General features: G+C 48.2%; 1 protein-coding gene across 5 annotated transcripts in view; it reads right to left on the reverse strand.

Moving 5' to 3' along the window:
* Window positions 1-26,035, reverse strand: part of LOC144501229 (multidrug and toxin extrusion protein 1-like) — a 62,262-nt gene that overhangs the window by 34,364 nt on the left and 1,863 nt on the right. For 2 of the 5 annotated variants that reach the window (XM_078224686.1, XM_078224685.1), the window contains exons 2-7: window positions 22,609-22,710; window positions 21,082-21,150; window positions 11,950-12,098; window positions 10,387-10,429; window positions 6,972-7,016; window positions 3,313-3,410 (exon numbers count right to left, since the gene is read on the reverse strand). In XM_078224686.1, the coding sequence (XP_078080812.1) occupies window positions 3,313-3,410; window positions 6,972-7,016; window positions 10,387-10,429; window positions 11,950-12,098; window positions 21,082-21,150; window positions 22,609-22,710 (506 nt within the window). Of the gene's footprint in view, window positions 1-3,312; window positions 3,411-6,971; window positions 7,017-10,386; window positions 10,430-11,949; window positions 12,099-15,969; window positions 16,109-21,081; window positions 21,151-22,608; window positions 22,711-26,035 lie in introns of all 5 variants that reach the window. The other 3 variants (XM_078224689.1, XM_078224688.1, XM_078224690.1) reach the window with 2 other exon arrangements.

Consider the following 26,035-nt stretch of genomic DNA (forward strand, 5'->3'; position numbering starts at 1 on the left):
CTCTCCTCGCCGCTACACCGGTGTGGCAGTCGACTGTTGTTCATTTTGTGGGTGCTGCCAGCAATCATAGAATCCCTACAGCGCAGAACTAGGCCATTCAGCCCATCGAGTCTGCATTGACTCTGACAGAGCATCTTGCCCAAGCCCACCTCCCCGCCCTATCCCTGTAACCTCACATGTTTACCCTGCCAATCGCCCTATCATCTTGGGACATGAAGGGGCAATTTAGCAAGGCCAATCCACCTAACCAGCACATCTTTCAGACTGTGGGAGGAAACCGGAGCACCCGGAGGAAACTCACGCAGACACGGGGAGAACGTGCAAACTCCACACAGACAGTGACCCAAGCCGGGAATCGAACCCGGGTCCCTGGCACTGTGAGGCAGCAGTGCTAACCACTGTGCCACTCCCTCCTTCAACATAACACTGTGCAATCTTTTACATCTACCTGAGCGTGCAGACGGGGATTCTGTTTAACAATTCATCAGAAAAACGACTCCTCCAACCTCATCATAGAATCCTACAGTGCAGAAGGAGGCCATTCGGCCCATCAAGTCTGCGCCGACCACAATCCCACCCAGGCCCTATCCCCATAACCCCATGCATTTACCCTAGCTAATCCCCCTGACACTAAAGGTCAATTTAGCACGGCCAATCCACCTAACCAGTACGTCTTTTGGACTGTGGGAGGAAACCGGAGCGCTTGGAGGAAACCCATGCAGACATGGGGAGAACGTGCAAACTCCACACAGACAGTGACCCAAGCTGGGAATCAAACCCGGGTCCCTGGCACTGTGAGGCAGCAGTGCTAACCACTGTGCCACTCCCTCCTTCAACATAACACTGTGCAATCTTTTACATCTACCTGAGCGTGCAGACGGGGATTCTGTTTAACAATTCATCAGAAAAACGACTCCTCCAACCTCATCATAGAATCCTACAGTGCAGAAGGAGGCCATTCGGCCCATCAAGTCTGCGCCGACCACAATCCCACCCAGGCCCTATCCCCATAACCCCATGCATTTACCCTAGCTAATCCCCCTGACACTAAAGGTCAATTTAGCACGGCCAATCCACCTAACCAGTACGTCTTTTGGACTGTGGGAGGAAACCGGAGCGCTTGGAGGAAACCCATGCAGACATGGGGAGAACGTGCAAACTCCACACAGACAGTGACCCAAGCTGGGAATCAAACCCGGGTCCCTGGCGCTGTGAAGCAGCAGTGTTAACCACTGTGCTGTGCCCAACAATGAAGCACTCCCTCTCAACTGCACTGGGGTCTTCGATTTTCTTTTTGTGCTGAGGTTCTGGAGTGTGTCTTGAACCCGGAACCTTGAGGCTCTGAGGCAAGAATGGCCCCAACAGAACCACAGCTGACAGGGAAAAATAAGCTGCCAGTTTATGGCGAAAAGCCACCTGCTCACTGATGTCCTCTGGGAAACGGAATTGGCCATTACTTGACTTGACCTACTGGTGACTCCAGTGTCTCACAATTCTTGGCTAAACCTCGATACGCAATAAAGTGTAAACAACTGCTGGAGAAGATCTCGCATTACTGTCTCAAGCAAGTGGGGGATAAGAACCAACACGAGGCTTAAGTGTTAGCCAAGACCTGAGAGGGCTTTATTTAAATCACAAGACAAAAATAGAAGCACAGTGGCAGTGGCTCAGGGGATTAGCAGGGTAAATACGTGGGGTTACGTGGATAGTACCTGAGTAAGGTATTCTAATCGGAGAGTCAGTGCAGACTCAATGGGTTGAATGGCCTCCTTCTGCACTGTAGAGATTCTATGACACCTTGAGGTCTCGTCTTTCAGCGGTCAAGGTGTCACATTTTGGAATTCCCTCCCCAAACCTTTCCACTCCCCTCTTCCCCTTAAGACCTTAAGACCCAGTAAGAAGTCTCACAACACCAGATTTAAGTCCAACAGGTTTATTTCGAATCACGAGCTTTTAGAGTGCTCACCTGATGAAGGAGCAGCGCTCCGAAAGCTCGTGATTCCAAATAAACCTGTTGGACTTTAACCTGGTGTTGAGACTTCTTACTGTGCCCACCCCAGTCCAACACCGGCATCTCCACCCTTTAAGACATTCTTTAACAACCTGCTTTTTGGTCATCTGTCCAATTTTGCTTGATAATATTCCAAGTGTCCTGAGACATTTTACAATGCTTAAAAGATGCTGCGAGCTCCTATTTAGGTTGCAAAGTGAGTGACCCCCCCGTTCCCACCTTCAGACTGACACCTGAATCGTTGAGCTACACATGCTCTGAACTATGCCCCACTGAGTGGATCCATCTTCTCGTACCCCACAATTCGGTCTCTCAAAAGTGACTCAATGTTGAGAGGTGGTGGCCTAGTGGTATTATTGCTGGATTATTAATCCACAAACTCAGCTAATGTTCTGGGGACCCGGGTTCGAATCCCACCACGGCAGATGGTGGAATTTGAATTCAGTTTTTAAAAAAATACAAAATCAGGAAATAAGAATCTACTGATGACCATGAAACCATCGGAGATTGTCGGAAAAACCCATTTGGTTCACTAATGTCTCTTTAGGGAAGGAAATCTGCCGTTCTTACCTGGTCTGGCCCACATGTGACTCCAGAGCCACAGCAATGTGGTTGACTCTCAACTGCGCTCCATGGGCAACTAGGGATGGGCAATAAATGCTGACCCAGCCGGCAACGCCCATGTCCCACGAATGAATAAAAACTCCCATCAGCACACAGACCAGGAGGCGGCCATTCGGCCTCTCAAACCTGCTCTGCCAATCTTTTTCATCACAACTGACCTGTCTTAATTCCATTCTGCCTCCTTATGTCACTTTCAACGACTTTACACAAGAAGGGGAAAAAAAACAATCTCATTCTGCGAAATCATCCATTGGAGATTTTTCAAAAGGGCAGCTGTGATGAAGGACTGCAGAATTAATTTGCGTGCATCTTGTGTGGACAGGTGCAGAGAATCATCGAATCCCTATAGCGCAGAAGGAGGCCATTCAGCCCATCAAGTCTGCACCGACTCACCCCAACAGAGCATCTTACCCAGACTCACCCCCTGCTCTATCCCTGTAACCCTACCCGTTTATCCTGCTAATCCCTGCACATCTTGGGACACTAAGGGGCAATTTAGCATGGCCAATGCACCCAACCTGTGGAGTGTGGGAGGTAACCCATGCAGACACGGGGAGAACGTGCAAACTCTGCACAGAGAAGCAGGACAAATCAAAGCAGAAATACGGGGAAGGCCCAACACAGACAATTAGTTTTAATTTCTCTTTGGGAAAAAAAAAGAACTTTATGGTACTTACGGCACTCCCAGCTTTGCCACGTACAGCAAGATGTAATTTACCACAGCGTTAAAAATATTGACTAGGAGACCAGTGAAAATCTGTGGCAGAATAATCCCCTGGAATGAGAAGGAAAAACAAACCAGTTCTTGGTATTTCCAATTCTTTTTCGGCATGTTCAGCAATTCCCAAGCCGGGCATTAAGTATTGAACAATTGTTCATCATATCACATCCCTGTTCTGGGCACAACAGATTCCACAGCACAGAAAGAGGCCATTCGCCCCAACTGCGCTTATTAAGGTGGTTATGCTCCACACAAGCCTTGTCCCACTTCTCTTCTGGGGCAGCACAATGGTTAGCACTGCTGCCCTCGTGATGCCAGGGATCCAGGTTCGGTTCCAGCCTTGGTCACGGTCTGTGTTTGCGTGTTCTCCCCGTGTCTGCGTGGGTTTCCTCCGGGTGCTCCGGTTTCCTCCCACACTCCAAAGATGTGCGGGTTGGGTGGATTGGCCATGCTAAATTGCCCCTAGTGTCAGGGGGATTAGCTAGGGTAAATGTGTGGGGTTACAGGCATAGGGCTTGGGTGAGATTGTGGTCGGTACAGATCTGATGGGTTGAATGGCCGCCTTCTGTGCAGTAGGGGTTTATATGGAGCTCTTGGAGCCGGGGGGGGGGGGGGGGGGGGGGGGGTGTGTGTGTGTGTGTGTGTGAGTCATTGACAATGATGTGAGTCATTGATTGGGAAATACTACAGCTGCAGTCCGGGTTCCCGGCAAGGATCCACTTGCGTTGATTTGCGGCACAAAGGCCTTGGCTGGTGCGGAAACAGTTGAGGGGCGCCCCACATTGGCAGGGCTGGTCACAGCCTGGTGGCACGGCTGTGGGATCTGTGATGAGGAAGTGGTTTATAAAATGGTGGCGTGTTGGTTCCATTCCCCAGGGTCTCGGCTGTTATCTCTTGGCACAGTGGTCTTAGCCACACAGGCTGGCAACGAAGGCTAGCAGCGGGTGGATTGCTAAGGTCTTTGTGTAGGGACAGACTTGGGTTGATGGTAACCTTCTCCAGGGGCAATTATTTCAGTGTGGCGAGTGTCTGGAGCAAGCTGCCAGAGGTGGTAGTAGAGGCGGGTACAATTTTGTTTTTTTAAAAAAGTGTTTAGACAATTGCATGGGTACGATGGGTATAGAGGGATATGGGCCAAATGCAGGCAATTGGGACTAGCTTAGGGGTTTTTTAAAAAAAAGGACAGCATGGACAAGTTGGGCCGAAGGGCCTGTTTCCATGCTGTAAACCTCTATGACTCTATTGCTGCGTGGGGCTGGGAATCTACAGATATTTCCATTTAGCTTCTCAAACAGACAGTGGAATGGGAGGAGACGAGATGGATAAAATCTAAAGCAAATTTAAGGGCGGCACGGTAGCACAGTGGTTAGCACTGCTGCTTCACAGCTCCAGGGTCCCGGGTTCGATTCCCGGCTTGGGTCACTGTCTGTGTGGAGTTTGCACATTCTCCTCTTGTCTGCGTGGGTTTCCTCCGGGTGCACCGGTTTCCTCCCACAGTCCAAAGATGTGCGGGTTAGGTTGATTGGCCATGCTAAAAATTGCCCCTTAGTGTCCTGGGATGTGTAGATTAGAGGGATTAGTGGGTAAAATATGTAGGGATATGGGGGTAGGGCCTGGGTGGGATTGTGGTCGGTGCAGACCCGATGGGCTGAATGGCCTCTTTCTGTGCTGTAGGGGTTCTATGATTTCTATGATTCAAAGGTGGCACATAATGCATTTTCACCAGATTGATTCCAGGGATGAAGGGGCTGACCTATGAGTGGAGATTAAACAGCTTGGGCTTATGCTTATTGGAGTTTAGAAGGATGAGGGGGGATCTGATCGAGGTATGTACAATTTTAAAAGGGATTGATAAAGGAAATGTAGGCCAAATGTTTCCCCTTATGGGGCAATCTGGAACAAGAGGTCACAGGGTATAGGCTGAGAGGCGATAGATTTAAAACTGAGATGAGGAGGGACTACTTCTCGCAGAGGGTGGTGAATTTGTGGAACTCACTGCCCCAGAGCGCGGTGGAGTCTGAATCATTGAATGGTTTCAAGAAAGAGATAGATATATTTCTAATAAAAAAGGGGACAAGGGGATGTGGTGGAGAGGTGGATCTGAGAGCAGGGAGAGATCAGCCATGATCTGATTGAATGGCGGAGCAGGCTCGAAGGGCTGAATTTGCCGACTTTTGTTGCTATGTCCATTTTGGGAGTAAGAGTGAGAAGGGGGAAAAAACTAAATGGTGTAATTTCTAACAGTGGGGTGGGAGTGGTGTTAGTGCAAGAACAAAGAGACCCGGGGTTTGGCATGCATAATTGAGTGGCAGAACAAGTTGATAGGACTGGCACGGAAAGACAGATCGTTGCCTTTATAAATAGGCAGAGTCCGAAAGCATTGGGAGTCACGCTAAGCCCTTACAAATCACCGGTTAGCCTTGCACTGGATTAGGGTCCAATTGTGGGCAACACACTTTAGGAAGGGTGTCGATACCTTGCAGAAGGTGCAGAGGAAACGTACTAGAGGGGTGCCAGGGGCAAAAGGAGTTTAGTTGCAAGCAGAGACTGGAGAAGCTGGAATTGCTCTCTTCAAAGCAGAGACGGTTAATGAGAGACTTAATGGAGGTGTTCAAAATGATGAGCCATCCGGCAGCAAGTTCGGCAACCAGAGGATGCAGATTTAAGGCAATTGGCAGAAGAATCGGAGGGTAGATGAGGAGAATTTCCTTTTAACCCAGTGGGCGGCACGGTAGCACAGTGGTTAGCACTGCTGCTTCACAGCTCCAGGGTCCCGGGTTCGATTCCCGGCTCGGGTCACTGTCTGTGTGGAGTTTACACATTCTCCTCGTGTTTGCGTGGGTTTCCTCCGGGTGCTCCGGTTTCATCCCACAGTCCAAAGATGTGCGGGTTAGGTTGATTGGCCAGGTTAAAATTGCCCCTGAGATGCGTAGGTTAGAGGGATTAGCGGGTAAATATGTGGGGGTAGGGCCTGGGTGGGATTGTGGTCGGTGCAGACTCGATGGGCCGAATGGCCTCCTTCTGCACTGTAGGGTTTCTATGATTCTTCTATGAGTTAGGATCTAGAATGCACTTCCTGGAAGAGTTGAGAAGTAGAGTCAGTAGCAACTTTCAGAAAGGGAATGGATGGACACTTAAGAAATAGAAACATGCAGAGTTTTGGAGCAAGAACCAGGGAGTGGGACTCATTGGACAGTTCTGTCAAAGAGCTAGCACAGGATGGATGGGCCAGAAGGCCCTCTTTGCAGTCTGATCTGGGTGGATTTTCGGAATATGCACTGGAACACAGATTAAACACCTCCCAAGAACAGGGGATGCTGGAAAAACTGGGCAGATCTGTGAGCACCTATCAGGAGAGAAACAGAGTTGACATTTTGAGTCATAAGCCGGAATTTGTCTGCCCCGCCCGCCATGGAATCGGAGCGAGCGAGGAGCGGACAGCGGAAACGTCTGCTGACCTCGGGCGGGAACTTCCGGTCTTGCTCGAGCGAGGCCGTAAATTCCCGCCCATCGACCCTTCGCGATGAAGGAATGAATCAGGTCTGCATCTGGACAAATCTGCAAGTCACGTACATTTGCAAAGTAAAATTAAACACACACATCCATCAAACGTACCTGATTCTGAAGGTATCTGCTTTCCAACTCATAAAGAAATGTTGCCTAAGAAAGACAGATGAAAAATAAAATTATAAAGAAAGGGAATATGTAGCTAACATTGGTGAGATGGACACGAAGCTTCTGTTTAAAACTTCAATCCAATCTGCATAGACCCTGTTACTTGCAATGGGCCAAAGTGTCAAAGAATATAGTTTTAGAAACCAAACGCACCTTTCATATTTAAACACCTGCCATATATCCCACCTGATGTTTCTTTGTCCAGAAAGCCAATGGGTGAACGATAGTGCTGAGCCAATCTTAACTCAGCCTTACAATTATTTAGGGTTAAACATTGCAAATATATACCTCCGAGCTCAACCACACAGTTTCAACAAGCGTCTCTTTATATGTACTCAACTGAACCTCAGCCAATGCCCTCTCCTGTATAATATTCAGCACAATTAACACACAATTCTCATGGTGGGAAAGAGTGAGGGGAAAAGGCTAAAACCAAACTGCGTGCAAACCCACCGGAGGTAAAGCTCCACGCAAGCACCTGGCCATCGAGGCTGCTCGCAAGACTGGTCACTGGTAGGGGTCAAAAAGCCACACTGCTACCAGCCTGGCACCGTGGCGCTGAGAGAGATCTGCCACTACCAGAATCCCACCGAGCTGCTGATCCGCAAGCCGCCCTGGTGCAGCGATTCGCCTGGACTTCAAGACCAACCTGCGTTTCCCGGGCTCAGCCGTCATGGCCCTGCAGGCAGTCAGTGAGGCTTCCCTGGTGGGACACCAACCTGTGCGCCAACAAGCAGGTCACCATCGTGCCCAAGGACCTCCATCTGGTTCGGCAGATCAAAGGGGACTGGGCCTGAAAGAGGGTGGCACAGTGGGTTAGCACTGCTACCTCACAGCGCCAGGGACCCGGGTTCGATCCCCGGCTTGGGTCACTGTCTGTGTGGAGTTTGCATGTTCTCCCCGTGTCTGCGTGGGTTTCCTCCGGGTGCACCGGTTTCCTCCCACAGTCCGAATGACGTGCTGGTTAGGTGGATTGGCCATGCTAAATTGCCCCTTAGGTGTCAGGGGAACTAGCTAGAGTAAATGCTGGGGTTATGGGGATAGGGCCTGGGTGGGATTGTTGTTGGTGCAGGCTCGATGGGCCAAATGGCCTCCTTCTGCACTGTAGGGATTCTATGATTCTATGAATCTGCTTTTAGCTTGCTGAGTTTCTAACTGTACTCCAGTGCACTCTCCGTAGCTTTGATTAATCCAGAGGCCCGGGCTAATACTCCGGGGACATGGGTTCAAATCCCGCAACAGCAACTGCTGAAATTTAAATTCAATTCGCAAATTTTAAAATCTGGAACTGAAAGCTAATCTCAGTAACGGTGCCCATGAAACCATTGTCGGGAAAAAAAACATCTGGTTCACTCATGCCCTTTAGGGAAGGAAATCTGCCATCCTTAGCCGGTCTGGCCTACACGTGACTCAGAGCCACAGCAATGTGGTTGACTCTCAACTGCCCTCGGGCAACTAGGGATGGGCAATTGTTGAAAAAGGGCAGAAGCCCGAGTGGCGTGAAAACCAACAGAATCCTGCGTGTCCTTGGAAGTGTTCTTAATCCTTTCATGGGATGTGGCAAGGCCACATTCCAAGGCCACTGCTGGTCTTTGATCGAGACTCTTCTCCCCCAGTGTGCTGCTTCCAGTAGCTGCAGCGGTGCTGCTTTCCCACTTGCAGGATTCTGTTGGTTTTCATGTTACTCAGGCTTCTGCCCTTCTGTTGCCCTCACTCATCCACTTTCAACCCGCTTCCCAGGCTCTCTGACTGGACCACGCTCCACTATTCACCGATGCCACTACTCACCAGAGCTGGATTACCGAATGAATAATGGCTGGTCTTCGCTTCTCCTTGCCTCCTGACTTTCCATATACAACCCCCCAGCAGTGCGGTCACCGATACCCTGCCCCTCCAGCAGCTCCTGGGTTTACTTGCCCTTCACACTGGTCTCTGAAACCAGACTATAGTTTGTTGGTGCTCCACACAACCTTAAAAATAACTCTGCCCCAGCTCAGAATCTATGAAATCTCTCTGTCCTCTCTCTCACACCTCTCTCTCACAGTAAGAAGTTTAACAACACCAGGTTAAAGTCCAACAGGTTTATTTGGTAGCAAAAGCCACACAAGCTTTCGGAGCCCCAAGCCCCTTCTTCAGGTGAGTGGGAATTCTGTTCACAAACAGGGCATATAAAGACACAGACTCAATTTACATGAATAATGGTTGGAATGCGAATACTTACATCTAATCAAGTCTTTAAAGATACAAACTACGTGAGTGGAGAGAGCATCAAGACAGGCTAAAGAGATGTGTATTGTCTCCAGACAGGACAGCCAGTGAAACTCTGCAGGTCCAGGCGGGCTGTGGGGGTTACAGATAGTGTGACATGAACCCAATATCCCGGTTTAGGCCGTCCTCATGTGTGCGGAACTTGGCTATCAGTCTCTGCTAGGCGACTCTGCGCTGTCGTGTGTCGTGAAGGCCGCCTTGGAGAACGCTTACCCGAATATCAGAGGCCGAATGCCCGTGACCGCTGAAGTGCTCCCAAACAGGAAGAAAACAGTCTTGCCTGGTGATTGTCGAGCGGTGTTCATTCATCCGTTGTCGCAATGTCTGCATGGTTTCCCCAATGTACCATGCCTCGGCGCAGAGTCGCTGAGCAGAAACTGATAGCCAAGTTCCGCACACATGAGGACGGCCTCAACCCGGATATTGGATTCATGTCACACTATCTGTAACCCCCACAGCTTGCCTGGACCTGCAGAGTCTCACTGGCTGTCATGTCTGGAGACAATACACATCTCTTTAACCTGTCTTAATGCTCTCTCCACTCACATTGTTTGTATCTTAAAGACTTGATTAGCTGTAAGCATTCGCATTCCAACCATTATTCATGTAAATTGAGTCTGTGTCTTTATATGCCCTGTTTGTGAACAGAATTCCCACTCGCCTGAAGAAGGGGCTTGAGGCTCCGAAAGCTTGTGTGGCTTTTGCTACCAAATAAACCTGTTGGACTTTAACCTGGTGTTGTTAAACTTCTTACTGTGTTTACCCCAGTCCAACGCCGGCATCTCCACATCATGACTCTCTCTCACAACCAGGACGGAGATGTCCTAAGCCATGGCTGAGACAATGTGCATGCACATTTTGGCAACAGAGCCTGTTACTGCTTGGGGCGGCACGGTGGCACAGTGGGTTAGCACTGCTGCCTCACAGCGCCAGGGACCCAGGTTCGATTCCCAGCTTGGGTCACTGGGCAATACACTGATCCACAGAGTAGTTTTTTTTGAATTAGACACATCTGGTCCAAGTTTCAGCTAAACTACTGTCTTCAGTGCAGTTATAAGTCTTGGGCTACCGACAATAATTTACTTACGGGAAGGCCAGGGATAAATATCTTCACATAGAGCTGCGTTAAACTGCAAAGAAAAATAAAAGATGATGCTGTGGACAATAGGGTAACAACAGATCGCCAATAGTAAACTCAAAACACAAGCAGAAAGGTTATATAATGATCAAACCATATAGAATCATAGACTCCTACAGTGCAAAAGGAGGCCATTCGGCCCATCGACCCTGCACCGACCACAATCCTGCCCAGGCTCTATCTCCTTAACCCCATATATTGACTCTAATAATCCCCCTGACACTAAGGGACAATTTACCATGGCCAATGCACCTAACCAGCACGTCTTTAGGATCGTGGGAGGAAACCCATGCAGACAGGGGGAGAACGTGCAAACGCCACACAGACAGTGACCCAAGCTGGGAATCGAACCCGGGTCCCTGGCGCTGTGAGGCATGATGTGGAGATGCCAGCGTTGGACTGGGGTGAACACAGTAAGAGTTTTAACAACACCAGGTTAAAGTCCAACAGGTTTATTTGGTAGCAAATACCATAAGCTTTCGGAGCGCTGCTCCTTCGTCAGATGGAGTGGAAATCTGCTCTCAAACAAGGCACAGAGACACAAAATCAAGTTACAGAATACTGATTAGAATGCGAATCCCTACAGCCAGCCAGATCTTAAAGATACAGTCAATGTGAGTGGAGGGAGCATTAAGCACAGGTTAAAAAGAGATGTGTATTGTCTCCAGACAGGACAGCCTGCAAGTCCAGGAGGCAAGCTGTGGGAGTTACTGATAATGTGACATAAATCCAACATCCCGGTTAGGCCTTCACGACACACGACAGCGCAGTCGCCGAGCAGAAACTGATAGCCAAGTTCCGCACACATGATGTGGTTTACAAGTGTAAGTGCCATTGTTAATGGGCGACACGATGGTTAGCACAGCTGCCTCACAGAGCCAGGGACCCGGGTTCAATTCCCAGCTCGGGTCACTGTCTGTGTGGAGTTTGCACGTTCTCCCAGTGTCTGTGTGGGTTTCCTCCGGGTGCTCCGTTTCCTCCCACAGTCTGAAAGGCGTATAGGTTAGGTGGATTGCCCCTTAGTATCACAAAGATGTGTAGGTGAGGTGGATTGTGTTCCTTTGTTAAGAGCCCTTAGTTCACCCAACATTTCTAACCAATTGGACAGTACGTGGCCAGTGGTCTATGTTTTCCCAATGCTGGATTTCAGATGGTTCTCGGAACCAAGATGCATTGGTTAGGTGGATTGGCCATGCTAAATTGCCCCTTTGTGTCCCAAGATGTGCAGGTTAGGTGGATTGGCCATGGTAAATGAGTGGAGATATGAGCAGAGGGGAAGGCCTGGGTAAGATGCTCTTTCAGAGAGTCAGTGCAGACTCGATGGGCCGGATGGCCTCTTTCTGCACTGTTGGGATTCTATGATTCTCCCTCTATTAAATGTGAGGAATGGTATGAGAGACCTTCCATCCCATGACCCAGCTGCCTCATGTGCTCCAAGTTGCTCCATTAGCCCGAGCTCCAAGGTGATCTTTTACACGCAAAAACACCACCAGAAGATGGAAGGACACTCACTTGGCCACCTCGGGGGGCTGCTTGAAAGCCAACAGGACGTGCTCGATGTTTATGAAGAGCGCCCAGCAGGGGAAGCAGGTTATCATGAGAATGAGAATCCCTCTTTGGAGAATCACCCCAATTCGCTTCAAGTTCTTGCTGCCGTACGTCTGAAAAATCAGAATAAAAATAAACTTTTTGCTTCCGTTGCGAAGTTGCATGGGCTTTTGTATCGATTACGTAACTCCATCGGATACAATTACTTCTCTCAAATGACTAGCTATAACAAAATACTTTCCAACAAAAAAAAACTCGTAACTCACACTCTTTGTGTAACATTATCTTGAAAGATTAGACTGTGTTCATTGAAAAGGGGAGGTTCAGATGATAAGTCCAAAAGGGAATGTTACAATCCAAGAAACTGCAAGGAAACTGCTTTCTAAAAAAGATACATCGACCCCAAGTGGACTGACTCCTGGTTCTTATGGCATTGAATATTCAATGCCTTGTTACGCAAGAAGTTGTTTAGCCTGTGGGAAAGAGTCTCGTGACTAGTATTTTCTGTTGTCCGGGGTGATGGGGAGATAAAGCAAACAGCCTGTATAGTCTCCAGCCTCAAAATGTTTGAGATTTGTTCGTTGGAGGATGGTGCGGTGATTAAAACAATGAGTAATAGGTAATATGTTTCAGTTCGTTTAAGACTCATTTAGAGACGGCCCTCTCCTGGTCTCTCTATAGGGTGTCCCGCCTCTGCACCACTTCATCGAGCATTCTGGCGAGAGCTCCCTCTGAAAAGCGTGGTGCTGCCTTCTGCCCTGCCATCCCCTGCAGAACAATGATGTGGAGATGCCGGTGTTGGACTGGGGTGGGGCACAGTAAGAAGTCTCCCAGCACCAGGTTAAAGTCCAACAGGTTTATTTGGAATCACGAGCTTTCGGAGCGCTGCCCCTTCATCAGGTGAGTCACCTGATGAAGCAGCATCATGTGTGAGCATCGCTCAGCTGATGAAGGAGCAGAGCTCCGAAAGCTCGTGATTCCAAATAAACCTGTCGGCCTTTAACCTGGTGTTGTGAGACTTCTTATTGTGGAACCAGTGCTGGGGAGACGTTTGTATGGAGCTCCCTGTTTCTTCAGAAGGAACTCTTCAGATGCAGACAATAAAAATATAACAAAAAAACTTTATTAAACTCTTTCTTTGATTTATAAGTTTGAAGTAAGAAACATCATTACTCCCAACTTGGGGCCTCGCCCTGGGCCACTCCAAGCTCCACACAATTCCCAACAGGTTCTCATTTATAGTGAGTCAGCTGACCATCACATCATTCTGTCATTGGTTCCATGGTTTACTGGGTCAGCTGACCCTTACAGCTTGTTACCATTGGTCACATTACATCCAATAGACAGTTGTCACTGGTTACATTCTAAAACTCCCCAGTGCTTGCAGCAGTTAAGTTATTGTCGGGTTGGGCGAATCAGAGGGAACGCGCCATTGGAGCAGCGTAATTCTCGTGGACATAAAAATTATTCCTAAAGAGCCATAAGATTTCAGATCCAAAGCAAGCCAAATACTCCAAATACAATGGCAAATACTCCAATTTTCACACATTAACCAACACACTGCCATTTTTTGGGATTTTACCCCATGCCGACACTATAGTTAAGAAAGCCCACCAACGCCTCTACTTTCTCAGAAGACTAAGGAAATTTGGCATGTCCACTATAACTCTCACCAACTTTTACAGATGCACCATAGAAAGCATCCTTTCTGGTTGTATCACAGCTTGGTCTGGCTCCTGCTCTGCCCAAGACCACAAGAAACTACAAAGGGTCGTGAACGAAGCCCAATCCATCACACAAACCAGCCTCCCATCCATTGACTCTGTCTACACTTCCCGCTGCCGCGGAAAAGCAGCCGGCATAATTAAGGATCCCACGCACCCCGGACATTCACTCTTCCACCTTCTCCCGTTGGGAAAAAGATACAAAAGTCTGAGGTCACGTACCAACTGACTCAAGAACAGCTTCTTCCCTGCTGCCATCAGACTTTTGAATGGACTTACCCTGCATTAAGTTGATCTTTCTCTACACCCTAGCTATGACTGTAACACTACATTCTGCACTCTCTCCTTTCCTTCTCTATGAACGGTATGTTTTGTCTGTATAGCGTGCAAGAAACAATGCTTTTCACTGTATGTTAATACATGTGACAATAATAAATCAAATCAAGGAGTTTGACATTTAATAAATGTAATAAAAAGAGATATCTTGGTTGTTTCACAGGGACACTGGCCAGAAGCAGGGCTGGGGAATGTGGACATGGCCAGTTTGAGCTGTTTGGACGACAGGTGACTTGGCAGGCTCCAGGTATACATCACACATTCAGACACAAAGTTAACAGTTAACTTGCCTCCTGATCCTTTCACAGGCGAGTCTCCTTCTATGTGTAGTCCACAGAGTGGAAGAGTTAATTACTAGGGAGCATAGGTTTAAGGTGCGAGGGGCAAGGTTTAAAGGAGATGTATGAGGCAAGTTTGTTTTTTTACACAGAGGGTGGTGGGTGCCTGGAACTCGCTGCCGGGGGAGGTAGTGGAAGCAGATACATTGGTAACTTTTAAGGGGCGCCTTGACAAATACATGAATAGGATGGGAATGGAGGGATATGGTCCCTGGAAGGGTAGGGGGTTTTAGTTCAGTCGGGCAGCACGGTCGGTGCAGGCTTGGAGGGGCCGAAGGGCCTGTTCCTGTGCTGTAATTTTCTCTGTTCTTCGAATTGATTTGCGTCCCGTTTGCTGACGGTACAGCATGCAGTGCGGCATCCTGGGTGGTGAGTCGGGCAACTGAACTGAACCGAAGCAGGAGCAGAATGCTGGGGCCAGGGGGTTCAGGAAACAAATGAAATAATTTTCCGTAACATCTTCAAGCAGCCGGGTCACGGAAATTCAGGCATTTGAACAACAGAAATCAGGAGAAACTCTTCCTGTTGCTTCTTTGTACTTTGTCTTGCAGACACATCAAAGCAGCCGGCATAATTAAGGACCCCACGCACCCCGGACATTCTCTCTTCCACCTTCTTCCGTTGGGAAAAGGATACAAAAGTCTGAGATCAGGCACCAACCGACTCGAGAACAGCCTCTTCCCTGCTGCCATCAGACTTTTGAATGGACCTACCTCGCATTAAGTTGATCTTTCCCTACACCCTAGCTATGACTGTAACACTACATTCTGCACTCTCTCCTTTCCTTCTCTATGAACGGTATGCTTTGTCTGTATAACGCGCAAGGAACAATTCTTTTCACTGTATGCTAATATATGTGACAATAATAAATCAAATCAAAATCATGCAGGAGTATGGGGTCAGCTTCCACAGGTATGGACGCAACATTCAGTACTCCCGGGTTCCATAGTTGCCATGGCATCGTCAGCTGTTTGTTGAGTGTCAGTAACTTTCTCAACATAACCGACACCCGCCACCAGCTACCTGCTTCCGTAGTGCAGTGATTATCTCATCTGCTTAACACGCAGAAGGCACTGGGATCGAGCCTTTGTGGAATCAATGTTCTTATAGGGCGACAGGGTGGCACAATGGTTAGCACTGCTGCCTCACAGTGCCAGGGACCCGGGTTCAATTCCCGGCTTGGGTCACTGTCTGTGCAGAGTTTGCACATTTTCCCCGTGTCTGCGTGGGTTTCCTCCGGGTGCTCCGGTTTCCGCCCACAGATGTGGTTAGGGTGCATTGGCCGTACTCAATTCTCCCTCAGTGTACCTGAACAGGCGCCAGAGTGTGGCGACTAGGGGGATTTTCACAGTGACTTCACTGCAGTGTTAATGTAAGCCTACTTGTGACACTAATAAATAAACTTTAAACTTCAGATACGCTGACATTGATTGGATCCCTCGCGCTGTCTCTCGAGGAGGAAATCCTCCCAGCCACTTTCCACTACAATTATCTCATTAGCATTCAAACACTAAAACACAAACGCTAGCCAGACAAGAGAAGGGATAAAAAAAAACAACCAAAAAAAAACCCGACAAGGAACTTACATTCTTACACAGCTTGTTGATAGCGAGCCTTGCTCTTTCACAGATGCTGCACATGAGGTAATTATACTTCATAATATTATTGGAGCCCATTATTATTCCAGTGACACAGAGGCAGTATAAATGTTGAGTGCTGAGCTCCCTGTGAAAATGTTACACAGCTACCAATTATTAAACCACCTTCCGCTGTCATTATGATTTATCATGAAGCCACTGATGGCCCTTTAAAAACATTAAACTTAAAACCTTGGCACATTTCATCCTCCCTTCAGCTGCTCCAACCCATTGGTGTGTAATGTTGATGGACTCTTGACCTGAACAAAACTTCAAACAACCTATCCAACTAGACCATTAATTCCAGTTCCAAGGTATTGCGTGTTCTATGAACTTGGACAGCTTCATTGCATTTCAAGGCCCAATTAAAGCTGCAATTTTGCAGTGGGCCAAAATTTCCAAGTGACTGACTGTTCCATACTAAATGGCCTGGCTCCTCGCCCAGATAATCCAAATGGAAGTCATCATCAGTAGCCCCTCAAAGTCAAGGACACTGTCCGCAGGCTTGCTGAGTCTTCCGATGACTGGGGAGCCCGATTCTGGATCCACATGTTCTGCCGCAGTGGGGGCCATGTTGTTCCGTGGGGTGGGGAGGCGGGGGAGGGGTGGATTTCACAGCCCTTACTGGGTCTGTCGGCTTCCCTCTACTTCCTCGGCCACTCTGCCTCACTGTCGAGTCATAGAATCCCTACAGTGCAGCAGGAGGCCATTCGACCCATCGAGTCTGCACTGAGCACAATCCCACCCAGGCCCTATTCCCGTAACCCCACACATTTACCCTGCCAGTCCGCCTGACACTAGGGTTAATTCAACATGGCCAATCCACCTAACCTGCAAGTCTTTGGAGGATGGGAGGAAACTGGAGCACCCGGAGGAAACCCACGCAGACACGGGGAGAATGTGCAAACTCCACACAGATAGTGACCCAAGCCGGGAATCAAACCCAGGTCCCTGGTGCTCTGAGGCAGCATTGCTAACCACTGTGCCATCGAGTCGCTGGAGGGGTAGGAGAAAACACCTTGCTGGACCATGTGTAGCTGTGCCAAGTGGTCTGTAGCCTCCTCCCCCCAGTCAATGGCATCAGTGGCCTCTGGGATTTTGGGGTGGCATTGAGCATATCCTTATACCTGTTCCATTGGCCGCCCTTAGAGGCTTGGCCAATGGAGAGTTGGGAGAAGAGAACCAGTCGAGGGAGACAGTTATGAGGCACCCGGACACGATGGCCACTCCATCGGAGTTGGTTCCACTGCTGGCACATGCAGCTTCATGGAGGATACGAGCGTTGGTCCAGTGATCCGCCCATTTGATCACCAGGATTTGATGCGAGCACCACGGATGGAAGCTCTTAAGGATCTTAACGTGGCGCCTACCAACAGCCCAGGTTTCGCTATGGTGATGTACTTCCATTGAGGAAGTCCAACACATTTGGATTACCATGGCCTCCTCGTTATGATGAAATCACACCAACCAGTAGTAATCATTTGACCTTTCGAGCATTCATGGCCATTTGAAGCAACCTAACTGGTCCTTCATAATCACAGAACTGTTTTATTGCTGCCAAACTCATTCACTGCTGGTAAATACATGACCAATTAAACATGGAACAGTGCCCCGCGGCAAGGCACAGAAGGAAGCGCAGGACTAACGGTGTTGCGGTTTACACATTAATGGTTTATGGATGTCCTTTGCAGTAACCTCTGTTCATTTGTTTTAAAGGCTGCATTTGGTTAAGGGCAGCGAGGTGACTTAAGAATCTCAGCCAACGTTGATCTGCAGTGACCACGTGCCAGGAGACCATCAGTCATGACAGCGCAGGGGGAATTTCAACTGATTCTTTGAAAATAACTTTCTGCTACACAAACAAAAAAGGGCTACTGGGTCATCAAATAGAACGCAAGTCACGGGGGCACAGTGGTTAGCACTGCTGCCTCACAGCGCCAGGGACCCGGGTTCCATTCCCAGCTCGGGTCACTGTCTGTGTGGAGTCTGCACATTCTCCTCGTGTCTGCGTGGGTTTCCTCCGGGTGCTCCGGTTTCCTCCCACAGTCTGAAAGACGTGCTGGTTAGGTGCATTGGCCGTGCTAAATTCTCCCTCAGTGTACCCGAACAGGCGTCGGAGTGTGGCGACTAGGCGATTTTCACAGTAGCTTCATTGCAGTGTTAATGTAAGCCTACTCGTGACACTAATAAATAAACAAACTTTTAAACTAGGTGGGAAGAGTTCAAAATCCTCACCGTCTCTATGATAAATTTATAACGGAGATATGTCATGTAGGCTGATGAGTATTGTACACTTTGGCTCTTATGGGTGCTGGGATTACAAAGGAGACCTTCAAACAGTGACGCAAGAGGACAGGCGAGCTTTGGACCCGATTCCCAACGTCAAACAGTTATAAAACTTTTGAGCCAACGGCTTTCACCCTGGAAAAGGGAGTGTCAAAGAATCACTTTCAAAGAGTGCATTAAACAGTAAAGTTAAAGTTTAAAGTTTATTCTTTAGTGTTACAAGTAGGTTTACATTAACACTGCAATGAAGTTACTGTGAAAATCCTCTAGTTGCCACACTCTGGCACCTGTTCAGGTACACGGAGGGAGAATTTAGCACGGCCAATGCACCTAACCAGCACGTCTTTCCGACTGTGGGAGGAAACCGGAGCACCCGGAGGAAACCCACGCAGACACGGGGAGAACATGCAGGCTCCACACAGACAGTGACCCAAGCCAGGAACCAAACCCGGTCCCTGGCACTGTGAGGCAGCAGGGCTAACCACTGTGCCACCTGGAAATGGGAATAGGCAAAATTGGAATATTACTATAAAAGGCAGGTAGAGAAGGTAGTCAAGAGGTCATTTGGAATGCTTGCCTTTATCAGCCGGGGCATTAACTTTAAAAATTGGCAAGTCATGTTGCAGCTTTATAGAACATTAGTTAGGCCGCACTTGGAATACAGTGTTCAATTCTGGTCGCCACACTACCAGAAGGATGTGGGGGTTTTGGAGAGGGTGCAGAAAAGATTTACCAGGATGTTGCCTGGTATGGAGGGCATTAGCTATGAGGAGAGGTTGGAGAAACTTGGTTTGTTCTCACTGGAACAATGGAGGTTGAGGGGAGACCTGATAGAAGTCTACAAGATTATGAGAGGCATGGACAGAGTGGATAGTCAGAAGCTTTATCCCAGGGTGGAAGAGTCAATTACTAGGGGGCACAGGTTTAAGGTGCGAGGGGTAAGGTTTAAAGGAGATGTACGAGGCAAGTTGTTTACACAGAGGGTGGTGGGTGCCTGGAACTCGCTGCTGGGGGAGGTAGTGGAAGCAGATACGATAGTGAATTTTAAGCAGTGTCTTGACAAGTACATGAATAGGATGGGAATAGAGGGATATGGTCCCCGGAAGGGCAGGGGGTTTTAGTTCAGTCAGGCAGCATGGTCGGTGCAGGCTTGGAGGGCCAGAGGGCCTGTTCCTGTGCTGTAATTTTATTTGTTCTTTGTAAGGGTATAGTTTGCATTGCAATAATATTACTATACAAGGGTTGAGTTTCATTATAAAAATATTACTATACAAGGGTATACTTGCATTAGGAGAATATTACTATGCAAAGGTATACTTGCATGATCAGATTCCTATACAAGGTTGGGACCACTGCAGTTATATCACACTTTTAACATAGCAAAACAGCACCTGGCACTTCACAGGAATGATCAAAATGAAAATTGACACCAAGGAGATATTAGAGCAATTAACAAAACTTTGCTCAAAGATGCAGATTTGACAGTTAAAGAGACAAATTTAGAAGAGAAATCGGAAAGCTGTTAATTACGCACAGTGAGTGTAAACTATTGAAATAGGTTTCCACATCGGATTGTGAAGGCATTTTGCAGTTTGGAATCATTTCCCATTAATCTTCCTTGCCTGGATCGATCCAGTCAGTAATGGAATAGCAGGAATTTATTGACCTGTGGATTGTAGTAAATTTACTTTTAATGGCATTCTGTGCTGGCACAAAGGCGATGAGCAAGTAACTAGTATTTAAATCTTTAAAATGAACCTTTCACTGTTCATAGAATCATAACATCTACAGTGCAGAAGGAGGCCATTCAGCCCATCGAGCCTGCACCAACAGCAATCCCCCCCAGGTCCTATGCCGTAGCCCCACGTATTCACCCTCCTAATCTCCCCGACACTAAGGGGCAATTTAGCGTGGCCAATCCACCTAACCCGCACATCTTTCGGACTGTGGGAGGAAACCGGAGCACCCGGAGGAAACCCACGCAGACACAGGGAGAACGTGCAGACTCCACACAGACAGTGACCCAAGTCAGGAATCAATCCCAGGTCCCTGATGCTATGAGACAGCAGTGCTAACCACTGTGCCACTGTACTGCCTGTTAAATATATACCCCAATTAAAGAGTAATTACAAAAGTCTATCTATCATAATCTTGGCTGTAAAAGAGGTTTTGTTTGAATTTATAGAATCAGTAAGAAGTTTAACAACACCAGGTTTAAACAGAGAACTCACCTGAGGAAGGGGCTTAAGGCTCCGAAAGCTTGTGTGGCTTTTGCTACCAAATAAACCTGTTGGACTTTAACCTGGTGTTGCTAAACTTCTGCGTTTACCCCAGTCCAACGCCGGCATCTCCACATCATTTATAGAATCACACAGTGCAGAAGGAGGCCATTTGACCAATCGAGTCTGCACTAACCCAATCCCACAATCCTATGCATTTACCCTCGCTCGTCCCCCTGACACTAAGGGCAATTTATATGACCAAACTAACTCTCACATTCCTTGGGAAACACATTAATTATTGAAACTGGAGACAGTGAGCGACTGTGGCATAACTGGCGCTGTGTTGTGTACTACAAGGCAAATTAGTGGAACAAATGAGCTTGGGAATCAGTAAAACATTGCATTTGCATTACAGTCAGCACAGGTTAGAATTAGCATAGAAATCAGTATATTTACCCTCACATCCAAATGGGAGAATTACAGTAAAAAACATTAAGGGGAAAGTAACTCTATTAGAGATTCATTTGTGGTATAGTCAGGGTGGTGCGTTTACCTGAGATATAAGCGTGTCACATGCTGAACACAACCCGACACCTATAGAAATACCCGATATGTTTATAACCTGCGGCAAAGAAACATACAACACATCATATTGTTGCAGGCACCATAGAATTGCGACAGTTTATTTATTAGTGTGACAAGTAGGCTTGCATTAACACTGCAATGAAGCTACTGTGAAAATCCCCTAATCACACAACCTCAGTTTTGCAACAGGATCGCACACTTCACACAGCGCAGCACTCACTCAGTTCTGTAATGGGAGCGCACCTCTGACGGAGCAGCATCCCCTCAGTTCTGTAATGGGAGCACACACCTCTGACGGAGCAGCACCCCCTCAGTTCTGTAATGGGAGCGCACACCTCAGAGCAGCACCCCCTCAGTTCTGTAATGGGAGTGCACCTCTGACAGAGCAGCACCCCCTCAGTTCTGTAATGGGAGCGCACACCTCTGACAGAGCAGCACCCCCTCAGTTCTGTAATGGGAGCGCACACCTCTGACGGAGCAGCACCCCCTCAGTTCTGTAATGGGAGCGCACACCTCTGACAGAGCAGCACCCCCTCAGTTCTGTAATGGGAGCGCATCTCTGACAGAGCAGCACCCCCTCAGTTCTGTAATGGGAGCGCACACCTCTGACGGAGCAGCACCCCCTCAGTTCTGTAATGGGAGTGCACCTCTGACAGAGCAGCACCCCCTCAGTTCTGTAATGGGAGCGCACCTCTGACAGAGCAGCACCCCCTCAGTTCTGTAATGGGAGCATTGGGCTGAACTCAAGACTGTGGAATGGGACTTGAACCCACTGCCTCTGACTCAGAGGTGTGTTATTCGCTGAGTCACACCTACCACAGGATCTCGGAGAGACTTGTCCCCTCCGTACTGAAGGTCAAGGGCAGTGCTTATCGCTCCTGACAACAGCTAGATCAGCAAAGGGAAATGACTGAATCCAAGAAACTCTTGAGCTGCTTGGCTCAGTGATATCATTCAGATCTGTTTTGCATTTGTAAAAAGCACTTGACCTGTTAATAAACTCATTGTTATAAATCAGGGGTGTCACAGTGGTTAGCACTGCTGCCTCACAGCACCAGGGACCAGGGTTCGATTCCCGGCTTGGCTCCCTGTCTGTGCTGAGTCTGCACGTTCTCCCCGTGTCTGCGTGGGTTTCCTCTGGCTTCCTCCCGCAGTCGGAAAGACAAAGAAACATAAAAGATAGGAGGAGGCCATTTGGCCCTTCGAGCCTGCTCTGCCATCTGTTACGATCATGGCTGATCGTCCAACTCAATAGCCTCATTCATCCTGCTTTTCCCTCCATAACCTTTGATCCCATTTGCCCCAGACGTGCATGTTAGGTGCATCGGCCGTGCTAAATTCCCCCTGGGGGTCCCCGAACAGACGCCGGAGTGTGGCGGCTAGGGGATTTTCACAGTAACTTCATTGCAGTGTTAATGTAAGCCTACTTGTGACACAATAAACTCAAACCTTAAACAGTTATTGCTATACAATAAATCACTGCAGATATACTTACAGCTGTGGCAAGTGAAACAGCATCCAACTCTACTTTTCCTAAATGTCCACAGAATATGGAGCTGACGACACTTATATTAATTATCATCAGGTGCGAGAAAAACTATAAAGAAAAGTGAAATTGGTCATTAGGATTCATTTGAACACATGTTTAAACCAGACTTTATAGTGTGATGGAATACTGCCCACAGGTCTGGGGAAACGTAAAGTTATTCAGTCTGGTCATAAGAACTCGGGTGACATGGTGGCACAGTGGTTAGCACTGCTGCCTCACAGCGCCAGGGACCCAGGTTCAATTCCCGGCTTGGGTCACCGTCTGTGTGGAGTTTGCACATTCTCCCCATGGGTTTCCTCCCGGTGCTCCGGTTTCCTCCCACAGTCCAAAGATGTGCGGGTTAGGTGCATTGGCCGTGCTAAATTGCCCCTTAGTGTCAGGGGATGCGTAGGTTAGAAGGATTAGCAGGGTAAATATGTGGGGTTAGGGAGATAGGACTGGTTGGATTGCTGTCGGTGCAGGCTCGATGGGCCAAATGGCCTCCTTCGGCAATGTAGGGATTCTATTTAAGAAAAATAAATTGGTTTTGTTGTTCTAAACTCTCGGTTCAATGTTACTGGAAATAGTAACAAGTACAGCTCTACTTTACACAGATATAGGCTCGTGAATTGCCATCAACAATAAACGAATTAGAATTCATAGATTACAGAATTCTTTCGGTGCGGAAGGAGGCCATTCGGCCCATCGAGCCTGCACCAACCACAATCACACCCAGGCCCTATCCCCATAATTTACCCTAGCTAGTCCCCCCCTGGCACTAAGGGGCAATTCAGCATGGCCAATCCACCTAATCCGCACATCTTTGGACTGTGGGAGGAAACCGGAGCACCCGGAGGAAACCCACGCAGACACGGGGAGAACGTGCAAACTCCACACAGAGTCACCCAAGCAGGAATCGAACGCGGGTCCCTGGCGCTGTGAGACCGCAGTGCTAACCACTGTGCCACCGTGCCGCCCCATTACATGTTTACATGCACAATGTGCATTCCGTTTAAAGTAAACCAATCTCAACAGCAATAACAATCAGCGAAAGCAAATGTTTCATCACTAGTACAGATTACGGAAATGAAACTGCAGAGCAAGCCTCCAGAGCAATTTTGGCACTTAAACTAATTAGTTAAGATGTTTTTTTTTTAGAAAGGATGTGAAATTTTTTCATAAAGTGCAGAGAAAATCACTGGAATGATACCAAGGGCACTGGACTTAGGTGTCGCAGTGGTTAGCACTGTTGCCTCACAGCGCCAGGGACTCGGGTTTGATTCCCGGCTCAGGTCACTGTCTGTGCGGAGTCCGCACATTCTTCCTTGTGACTGCATGGGTTTCCTCTGGGTGCTCCGGTTTCCTCCCACAGACCGAAAGACGTGCTGGTTAGGGTGCATTGGCCGTGCTAAATTCCCCCTCAGTGTTACCCGAACAGGCGCCGGAGTGTGGCGACTAGGGGATTTTCAGTAACTCCATTGCAGTGTTAATACAAGCCTACACTACTAAATAAACTTAGTTACATGGAGAGATGGGAAGCTTGAATTGGTCACCTTAGAGCAGTGAAGGTTAAGAGAATTCACAGAGTTCAAAATTATAACAGGGTTTTGATTGAGTAAATAAGGAGAACTGTTTCCAGGGGTTGCAAGGTCAGTAACTAAAGGGATTTAAGGAAATTGTTAGCAAAAGCTAGCTGAGGATTTGTTTTTATATAAGCAGTGTGTTGTAATCTAGTGCTGCCTGAAAGAGCGGTGGAAACACATTCAACAATAACATGAAAAGGAATCACGGGGAAAAAAACTCTACACAAAGAAATATGGTTGTGCTGATTGGAGGTCAATTATCTCAGGTTCAGGACTTCGTGTGCAGACTCGATGGGCTGAATGGCCTCCTTCTGCATTTCCATGGTTCTGAGAGCAGGTCAGAGACTAGGAATCCTGCAGTGAGTAACTCACCTCCCGACTTCCTAAAGCCTGTCCATCATCTACAAGGCACAAGTCAGGAGTGTGATGGGATACTCTCTACAATTCCAACAATACTCAAGAAGCTTGACATCACCCAGGACAATGTAGCACACTTCATTGGCAGCCCATCCACAAACATCCACTCCCTCCACCACCGACGCACAGTGACAACCGTGTGTACCATCTACAAGCTGCACTGCAGCAACTTGCCAAGGCTACTTAGTCAGCACCTCCCAAACCCACGACCACTCCCATCTAGAAGGGCAAGGGCAGCAAGTTATTTAAGAATGTTTTTAAGGCTCCTTAACCACACCACCTTCCTCCGTCCACCTGTTACAAATGCAGCAGCCCCGATTTGCACAGGGCAAGACCACAGCAACAGATGGAATGAATAACCAGTTAAACTGGATTTGACGCTAAAGGTTAAGCCTGTGCTATTAACTCCTCATGATGTGGAGTTGCCGGCGGTGGACTAGGGGGGGGGGGCAGAGTAAGTAGTCTCACAACACCAGGTTAAGTAGTCTCACAACACCAGGTTAAAGTCCAACAGGTTTATTTGGTGGCACGAGCTTTCGGAGCGCTGCTCCTTCATCAGGTGAGTGCCAGGAGGGTGACTGTGTGGAGTTTGCACGTTCTCCCCATGTCTGCGTGGGTTTCCTCCCACAATCCAAAGGTGTGCGGGTTAGGTTGATTGGCTATGCTAAATTGTCCCTTAGTGTCAGGGGGATTAGCAGGGTGGGGTTACAGGGATAGGGCCTGGGTGGGATTGTGGTTGGTGTAGGTTCGAGGGGCCAAATGGCCGCCTTCTGCGCTGTAGGGGTTCTATGAACACTTGAGGGAGGGCAATGGGTGGTTTTTGGTTAAGGTGGTTTTTGGTTAAGGTGGCCTTTGGTCAAGATCAAGTCACGGCTTCTGGAGCCAATGTTGAGGGCCACTGCCTCTTGACTACCCCTTGTGTTGCCTGCCCTGATGGTGGGGCAGGACGTTCCCAGACATGGAGGAATCTGGATCTCTGGCTGAAAGCTATGACGCTGAGTGTGAATACTTTCTAAATGTGGACATTGGGACGTTATAAACAAATATACAAGCAAATAGAGAGAGATTTGAAAGAGAAAGAGATGGAGCCTCAGGCCTTTTACCCACTCTCTAAAGCAGGAGATTTTTATCCTCTCCCTAAACAAAGCTGGGAGATAGCTAAGTTCTGCACATGAGGACGGCCTCAACCGGGATCTTGGGTTCATGTCACACTATCTGTAAACCCCACGACTTGCCTGGGCTTGCAAAATCTCACTAACTGTCCTGGCTGGAGACAATACACATCTCTTTAACCCATGCTTAACTCTCTCTCCACTCACATTGTCTGTACCTTTAAGACTTGATTACCTGTAAAGACTCGCATTCCAACCATTATTTTGCAATTGAGTTTGTGT

This window comes from Mustelus asterias, chromosome 12 (assembly GCF_964213995.1).
Source record: "Mustelus asterias chromosome 12, sMusAst1.hap1.1, whole genome shotgun sequence".
Classification (NCBI taxonomy): domain Eukaryota; kingdom Metazoa; phylum Chordata; class Chondrichthyes; order Carcharhiniformes; family Triakidae; genus Mustelus; species Mustelus asterias.